The 9,524-nt window shown below is 36.4% G+C and overlaps 1 protein-coding gene across 1 annotated transcript; it reads left to right on the top strand.

Moving 5' to 3' along the window:
• Positions 1 to 6,607: 6,607 nt before the first annotated feature.
• On the top strand, positions 6,608 to 7,265 carry LOC129235570 (larval cuticle protein A2B-like). The gene is made up of 3 exons (XM_054869476.1): positions 6,608 to 6,619; positions 6,687 to 6,842; positions 6,933 to 7,265. The coding sequence occupies exons 1-3, from the start codon at positions 6,608 to 6,610 to the stop codon at positions 7,263 to 7,265; spliced, it is 501 nt and encodes a 166-aa protein (XP_054725451.1).
• Positions 7,266 to 9,524: the final 2,259 nt, after the last annotated feature.

The following is a 9,524-nucleotide window of genomic DNA, read 5'->3' on the forward strand; positions in this document are numbered from 1 at the left end:
AATGAAAACTTTGTTTCAGAAATGGTGGAGTTGATGAAAGAGGTTTCATGATTTGAAGAATGTGACCAAGAAAACGTGCATGAATGGCTAGAATTTGACGAGAATTATCCTGGCTACGAATTGTTGACAGACGACGATATAATAGCACAGGTTGAAGTTCCTGAAGATGACGACGATGAAGACGAAATTAGTGATGACATCGTCTCAGCTGAAAAATGTCCGTCCAATGAAGAAGCCTTTAAATGATTTGAGACTGCTATTATATTAAATGGTTGGGACACCAAGGCGAATGCGATTCTGTGCAGTCTTTAAAACACCTAAGGGATTTGGCGGCAAAAAAACGAGTCTCAAAACTTAAGCAAACAAATATGTTCGACTTTTTTTTAGATTAGTTTTGTATTATTAAAAAATGTTTAGATATATTTATTTATGTACCGTGTGTGCAATCCCTACTTAAATGTGACTATTCATAATATGTAATGTACTCTAGTGTATCATTAAAAAGCATTACATACATAATATGTATTCCTAATCCAATGACATGTTTTATTACCCTACCCTCAACAAAGAACTGGAATTTCGCAAATGTTCGTTTATCCGAAAAATCGATTATCCGAACACCCTCTGCACCAATAGTTTCGGATAATCAGCGCTCTACTGTAGTATGTAAATTTTAGGTTTCTTGTATGATAAACTATTAGACGCATAATCTTAGTCGAAAATAAGTCGTTTCTATATTTGTTAAACAGAAGTAATACCTCTAGTCTATTTTAATCATAGTCAAAATAGCACCTGGTTTTTAGCTTAAAACCTAAAGTTGGTTTTAAGCAGATTAAAACCAAGCGAAACTTCTAATGTATCTAATTTTCATATGTTTAATTTCTAAGATATTGAAAGAGATTTTGCTATAATAAACGAAGAAAGATTTTTAATGCACCCTAACCCATTTAGTTAAATGAAATGCTTTTCGTTAAAAAAAATATCAAAAATCAACGCAAATTTTCAGTCACTTGAAACTGACACTTTATTATCCCAAAACTGCATACTTGAAATTTTTTTAAGGATCCTGGTGAAAAACTTTGAAAGTTTGAGGTAGTGGAACTTTTTTTTAAATTTTCAAAGTGTGAAACTTTAAATTATATAGTTTATATTATATTATATTGTAGTATGAACTACATTTCTACATACAATTAAAAGCAATCAATAAATTTACTTAATTCTTGCTCTCTTGCCATTTTTAATTTCCAAAGTTAAAAGAAAAACAAAAATATTTGAATGTGAATTTATGAACATAAATTTTTGTCAGATAAGATTTGAATACAAAAATAGATCTGTGTTGAAACTGATAACAATCTGCTTAAGGAAGTAAAAAAATTAAGCCCAAAGTTAAATATTTAGTCCTTGGGTTTAATGCGGGTCTACGATTATGTGCTTATGTGCTGATTATCTGCTTTTTTCATCTCCTCTTAACCCTAAAATTAAATCAAATTTAAGAATAAAAGTCAAAGGCTTTGGAATGTCAAGTAAAGTGAGAAAAATCCAATAGGTTTTGTGAATAGTCTGATATCAAAACTTTTAAAAGCGCCGTATTAGATCTAAACCCCAACTGCATAAGAGTTGTAGCTCAGAAAGGGGTCCATCTGGCGATGTATTATACGCCCAAGAACTTTAGAAAAAAATGGCAATATTTTAAGCAGCTTTCTTTCTTTTCGCTTTCTTTTTAGAAATAATTGGCTCTATTGGCTCTCTAGCAAAGTTAGGAAAAATTTTACGTGGTTAAGATGATATTCAGAGCGCATGTAAAACGTGGTAAGATTTTTGTTAATAAACACTACAACATATTTAAAAAATTTGTGATAAATACTATTGTATTGGAATTGTAATTGTCATAACAAATCTAATTCAGAGAATCGAACAAACGTACAAATTGCCCATTTAATACATTTACAATAACTGAATCTGGGATAGAATGTTTTTATGGCCCGTCCCGATCTTACGACTTCTATCAACGTCTGCTTCAACCCAACCGTCATACTGAACTGACGCTCGTAATATTGCAGTTTTTTTAGTTTAATTGCTTTGGTGGCATCTCGTCTGCGAATTTAATGGTATTATATAATAGTTTCCTAAATATAAATAAATTTTAATGCAGAAAATCAATTTATGACATTGAAAAAATCGATAGCCTGACTTAAGTATAAATATTATATTATACAATAATAAAAAAGTTAGTATTATTATTATAAAATTTATTAAATTTTGCATTCGTTTTTGAAGTCCTTTACATTATGGTTTAAACTGTATCTTGGTTTTAAAAGCAGATTGAATGAAATTAAATTTTGTTTTTTTAGTTTTTATTGCAACACATATTCTATTATTGTTATTTTCTTATAAAAAAAAACAAATGTTTGATATTCTAACAAAATATATACATATATAAATACTAGCACACCCGGCCCCCTTCGCTGGGCACACTAAAATAGAATAGATATGGTTTAGAACAGAAAATATATGATTTTCATATTATTTATTTCTTTATTCTTTATTCAAGCGCTTTGGCATAAAAAATATTTTTTGTTTTTCTATTTGTTTTTGAGTAAATAAAATATAAATTGAAAATCAGGAAAAAAGAAGATTGTTTTTAAATTTCAAATCAACGCATATGAATAACTAAGAAACAATCGTCTTTTTTCCTGATCACCCATGAATTTTTCGTTTCAATTTATATGTTTTATTAAGCATTGGAGCTTTTTTAACCATTATCCATTTATATTTTTCAAAAAAAAAAAACGAAAAAAATTTTTTTTCCACGAACACATAATTTCATTCGGATTTCACATTAAATTCTCAAATTTCGTAAGAAATTATTCACTGTTCCAAAATCCACTCCAAAAAAATTCACAAACAATTTTTACATGTTGCACTTACGTTTTTTCCTTATGGCATCCAAATCAGAAAGAAATATTGACACATTGTAACTCACACTGTCAATTTGACAGTTCAGTTCCGCCCCAAGCGTTAAAAAAGTAAGCGACATTATGGCTGGTTCAAAAGAACGCTGTACCCGTTGCCAGTGCTCCGAATTACAACCAAACTTTACGAAACCCATTTTCAATACTTACTTAACAATGTGCGTAAGTTTGGTTTAATTCGGTGCAAAGACACGGCGGGTCCACGTTTTGGCATATATTTCGAGACCCTAGTCATCAATAGGTATGAAAATTACCCCGTATTAAAGCACTTATCAACAGCTTTCATTTGATATCCATATTGTACAAACACATTCTAGGGTCCACGTTTTGGTCTCTATCTCGTGACCCTAGTCACGGAGCGGCATGAAAGATACTCTGGACTAAAGCATTCACCAACAGCTTCCATTTGATACCCATATTGTACATACACATCCGAAGGTTACCCGGGTCCACGTTTTGACCTATATCTCGAGCCCTATTTCCAAAATAAAATATGATCCATGTTACTCGTGGATGATGTAGCTTTCGAATGGTGAAAGAATTTTTAAAATCGGTCCAGTAGTTTTTGAGCCTATTCATTACAAACAAACAAACAAACAAAGTTTTCCTTTTTATAATATTAGTATAGATAAGGCAAGCTCTAACATAAGAATTGAATAAACAGCGATTTACGTGAAATTCAATTGTGAATAACACAAAAATTAGAGACAATGCAACAGTAAATTGAATAAAAATATTATACTATTACGTGTCGAGCATGTCGCCACCTCTTAAAGATAGAAGGATAAAAAGTGGATAGAGATAACCAGTTCAGTTGAATATATTATTTGTTTGCCGCGGGCTAGCGTCATAGATAATAAGATGCGAAACTCTTTCATTTTATGTGAGAGCGAGCCCAGGAACTAGTTTGTGTACTTGGCAAATTTGTGAAAAAATTACTATGCACTGTCACACACCTTACAAATACATACACCCCGCAAAGAAATTATGACACATCAAAATGTTGAGCAGTTGTGAATTTATGTTTTTTTTTTTTGTTTTTTTTTTTAACCTTTATTTTTATTGTTTTAATTAGGGTTTTATCCACTCTAATAAGTAAATAGTAAATCCAATTTTCAAATATTATGTAAAAATTAGAAAAGTTCCACAAACCTTCCATCCCAATTAGAATTTCTAGAAAAGTATTTGGTATGCAGTATTACGCTTATTGAATTCTTATTTAAAACAGTGCAAGTCTGAAGTTGCTAAAAAGTCTCGTACATCTAACTACGCGAAGAATGTTCGACATCGAAAAGCTGCAATCACAACAGACAACCAGAAGACTCGTCACTCGACTCTCACTTCTGCTCTCAGAGAGTACTGCCAACAATCCGGCATGCACGAGCAATGGAAGAAGAAATCAGATTCCGGCGAGCCCGAAAAACAGTTGGTACTACGAGGAATGCCATGCTGCCGCAGAAAGAAAAGATGCTGCCTCTAGAGCCACGCTGCGATCGGGCGCAACGCGAGCCATGTGGGATCGCTACAGAGAGCTAAGAAAGGAAATACGTCTCGTATTATCCGAAAGAAGAATCGAGAAGCCGAAATACGTGAGTGCGAGGAGCTTGAGATGCTGGCCAATAGGAATTTTACCAGAAATTTCGGCGGCTTACAGAAGATTTAAAGATCGATGTAAGAACAAAGATGGCGATCTGGTGAATGACACCCAGAGCATACTTAAATTATGGAGGGAACAGTTCTCGAACCTGTTAAATAGTAACAGCTGCGCATGTCACAGAGAATGTGAAGATCCCGATAACCCAATCGTCGGCGACGGAATTGTCGTTCCGCTACCCGACCATGACGAGGTGAGAATAGCTATTCAAATATGGCAGCGAGGAGCTGGTAAGGTGCATGCATCAGCTTCTTTGCGGAGAGGAGAATCGACACACACCATCTTTCGTCGACTTCAAAGCTGCATTCGACAGTACAAAAGGCCGCGATGTCTGAGTTTGGTATCTATCCCCACAAAACTAATACGGCAATGCAAAAGGGCCTTGCTCAATACTAGCAGCGCCGTCAGAAGAACCTCTCCGAGCCTTGTTTCAGACAAGGTGATTCGCTGTCATGTGACTTCTTTAATCTGATGTTGGAAAGGATCGTACGAGCCGCAGAACTTAATCGCTCCGCACAAAATTTTGTAAAAGCATACAATTGTTGGCTTATGCCGATGACATTGATATCATCGGCCTTAATAGCCGCGCTGTTAGTTCAGCCTTTCCCAAACTGGATAAAGAAGCGAAGCGAATGGGTCTTGCAGTGGACGAGGACAAAACGAAGTACCTTCTGTCATCAAACAAACAATCGGCGCATTCGCGTATTGGCACCCACGTCACTGTTGACAGTTATGATTTCGAGGTTGTAAAAGACTGCGTTTATTTAGAAACCAGCACTAAACTCGATAACAATGTCAGCCAGGAAATCCAACGTAGAATCTCTCTTGCCAGCAAATGCTGCTTTGAACTAAGTAGGCAAATGAGTAGTAAAGTCCTCTCTCGTCAAACAAAACTAACATTCTACAAGGCTCTCATCATGCCCGTCCCAACGTATGGCACAGAAACGTGGACAATGACAACATCCGATGAAGCAACGCTTGGAGTGTTTGAGAGAAAGATTATGCGTAAGATTTTTGGACCTTTGCGCGTTGGTGACGGCGAATATCGCAGACGATGGAATAATGAGCTGTATGAGCTTTACGACGGCCTAGACATTGCGCAACGAATAAAAATCCAGCGGCTACGTTGACTGGGTCATGTCGTCCGAATGGATAAACACGCTCTGGCTCTGAAACTATTCGATGCAGTACCAGCTGGTGGTAGCAGAGGAAGAGGAAGGCCTCGTATGCGTTGGAAAGATTAGGTAGAGAAAGACTTGGCTTTCCTTAGTGTGTCCAATTGGCGCCGGTTAGCATGAGAAAGAAGCGACTGGCGCGCTTTGTTAAACTCGGCCAAAATCGCGTAAGCGGTTATCGCGCTAATTAAGAAGAAGAAAAAGTTTTGTTGATTTTTTATAATTGTTTTTTTGAAGCTGTTGCGCAAATATATAAAAACAGGTTGATATTATTATAATTTTGTCCAGGGGTGCACATATACTCCTACATATATAACTAATGCGTAAAATATTGAAAAGTTGCCTCGGGATATGTGACTCTGTTACTACACCTATCTACATTTTTCGTGCTAATTTGACACGGCTGGTTTGTTGCTGGTATTGAACCCGGCCTGATGGAGCAGTTTACTCTCTAGTTTTGTAATGTTTGTTTTTGCATACCAATGACACTAATCTTACTTTGAAAACATTACGTACTCAACTCGTATCAGTATTCATTATGTAGGCGAAATTGGTATGAAAAAATGCAATACAATGACTGCCAATTATGATGAATTATATTTGAATTATGAACAGTTAAGCAAATGCAAATCTTAAAGGGTAAGAAATAAGAGAATAAAAAAGAAAAGTATGCAAAATTTACATTGTAAGCCTGTATGCGTGCCAACGCTGGTATATAAATTGCAAAATTTTGAACAGTAAATTATTCAGCATCCCAACTCCTTTCGATCCAGCAGCCGCGTATTCAACTAATAAACTCAAGCAAAATGGCATACAAGGTAAGTGGCTCAATAAAAATTTTAGTAAAAAGAATGCTTATTATGGATTTTCCCTACAATGCTGTAGTTCGTAGCAATACTCGCTTTCGCCTCGTTGGCCAGCGGTGGCGTCATCCCAGTTCATGATGTTTATCATCACGCCCCTGTTCTGCACCAGGCACCAGCCAATTATGCTGTTCCTGCTCCAGCGTACGCACCAGCTGCTCACGAACCTGTTGCTATTGTGAAGTCTCCAGTCACTTATGCTGCTGCTGCTCCAGTCTATGCGCCAGCTGCTCATGGGCCTGTTGCTGTTGTTCACGCTCATCCTCAGCCTGTTCTTGCCAAGCAAAATGATGAATATGACCCGCATCCACAATACAAATATGGTTATGATGTGCAGGACGCACTCTCTGGCGATTCCAAGAGTCAAACTGAGGAACGCGATGGTGATGTAGTTCGCGGTGAATATTCCTTGGTAGATGCTGACGGTTTCAAACGAGTTGTCCAATATACCGCCGATCCAGAGAATGGTTTCAATGCTGTTGTCAATCGTGTCCCCTTGGAGCAGTTGAAGACTGTGGTGAAATCCGTTCCGGTAGCATACGCTCAGCCTGCTCCAGCCGTTGTTAAGGAGTATGCTACTCCAATTTCATATCATCATTAAGTTGTAAGCACTCCGCTATGCAAGAGTGTATTGTTATCAGTTGAAAAAATTGTTGAATAGTTTTCGAAAAAATAAAATAAAATATGTAAGTAAATTTTCGATGAGGCATTTTGAGTCAATAAGTATTACGAGTATGACTAAAACGATGTTCCTAATTACAAAAATTGTACCCAAAAATATATATGTATAAACTTTGATGATTCTCGCAGATATAAAGTGGCGATGCTACTTACTGCGATTTTGTTCGAGTTGTATGAAGCGCAAACATCACCTCGAACAAAGTGACGAACGTTTGTAAGCGAATTTTAATCCTCGAACCATAGTTTCTCTACACGCAAATAAGTTAGTTTGAGAATGACACAAAGGCAGTATTTCATAAGCTCGATCCCCACTGCTGACATAATACATTAACAAATTTTTCCTAATAGCGGTAGCTCCTTGGTACGCAAAAGCAAATCTGGTCATATACCTTCTGCCTTAGAAAAGCTTCCCATGAAAGACCTTCGTCACTCAGACTTAGAGACGGATTAAAACTTCAATTTTGGGACAATACCAAGTTGCACTTCTCGATCTGGAGGAGAAGCTTGGCCACTTTTGAAGAATGTTTGCATATGTCTGCCGTTATAGTTCTCAGTAGCTCACTCAAATTGATCAAAATTGTTTATTTTCCATGGCTCTTTCCTAGTTTCGCAAAACCACCCGCTATCGCCACACCCAATTTCGCTAAATCATAACGGGTTTTCCAGTAACAGATGTGATTTTGAATACCTCACTATTTCGGTAGATGTCACTCTTGAAGCTGTAATTTTTTGATATTTGACAAGTAGAAATCACGCCATTAATAAAAATGAAACGATACACACTAAAACAACGCTAAACTATAAAAATGGTAAAAATTTGGCAGAGACGGTTCGTAAAACCCATACATTTTCGGGTCATCGTGAAGCATCTTGTCGGCCCGCAATACAGAAATTGGTGAAAAAATTCGAGCTGTTGGGACAAGTTAGTGATTTAAAGAATAAAACCCGTGCATGTCGCTCAAGAACAGCTGAAAATATTGCTGTTGTAGTCGAAAGTGTTGAAGAAAACCCAGGTTTGTCCATTCTTCGTCGTTTTTTGGAATTAGGCATTCCACAAACGTCGTTACACCGTATTTTGCATAAAGATTTGGGTCTTAAGGCTTATAAAGTCCAGTTAACATAAAAACTCAAGACGGCCGATCATCAACAACGTCGTGTCTTTGCTGATTGGGTCGTTGAAATGCATGAAAATGATCCGGAATTCCATCGAAAAATCATCTTGAGTGATGAGGCCCATTTCCACCTCGGTGGCTTCGTCAACAAGCAATATTTTCGGATATGGGGCTCAGAAAATTCAAAAGTTATTGTTGAAAAGCCTCTCTATCTTCAACATGTGACTATTTGCTGTGGTTTATGGTCCGGCGGAGTCATTGGACCTTACTTTTTCGAAAATGAAGGTGAAGCAAGAGTTACGGTGAATGGATTGCGCTATCGAGAAATTATTAATGATTTTTTATGGCCGGAATTGGATGGTATTGATCTGGACAACGTTTATTTTCAACAAGACTCCGCTACGTGCCACACAAGCAACGAAACCATTTATCTTTTATCAAAATAATATCTCTTATTAGAAAACCCTTAATATAGTAAAAAAAGACCCCTATAAAACGAAGAACTCAATGCAACAAAATTTTTGCTCAGTCCTCTGAAGAATCTTCGTTGTAGAGAAATTTTCAAATCAAAAGTGTTCCACAGATATAACCAAAAAAATGTTGTCCACGAAAGCTTTCGAAAATATTGACGGTTAAAGTCCGTTGGAAAAGCCTCTATATAAAGAAGTGTTGGCACAAAAGTCTCTGCATCGGGAATCCTAAACTCTTGACGGCTAGGGTCCCATTACTAAAAGCCTCTATATAACGAAGTACAGTACGCTGAGTGTGCATTGTCAGTAATGGTTCAAGTGCTGTAAAAATAAGTTATCCAATAAAGCGAAAGTCGAATTACCTACTCGATAAAACTACAATCAAAAAGCTCCAAAGGCTATTCGAGGTGAAGTATTATATGTATTTTTGAAGATTTAGCATGTGTAAAAGAATCGTTGATGTGCTTATTAAAAAAAAAACAAAGCAATGCATGTTTCTTTATTGTTTAATCTGGAAATTTAGAAAATAAAAAATAGAGCAACACTTATAGGGAATTTTTTCAATTCATTCATTCCTCGCTGTAGATATATCGGATC

The sequence above is a fragment of the Anastrepha obliqua genome, chromosome 1, assembly GCF_027943255.1.
Source record: "Anastrepha obliqua isolate idAnaObli1 chromosome 1, idAnaObli1_1.0, whole genome shotgun sequence".
Classification (NCBI taxonomy): domain Eukaryota; kingdom Metazoa; phylum Arthropoda; class Insecta; order Diptera; family Tephritidae; genus Anastrepha; species Anastrepha obliqua.

Bases quoted from the DNA above. Each gene is read 5' to 3' on its own strand.
- LOC129235570 (XM_054869476.1), top strand. The intron at 6,843-6,932 runs GTGAAGTCTCCA...GCTCATCCTCAG, and splicing joins CTCACGAACCTGTTGCTATT to CCTGTTCTTGCCAAGCAAAA.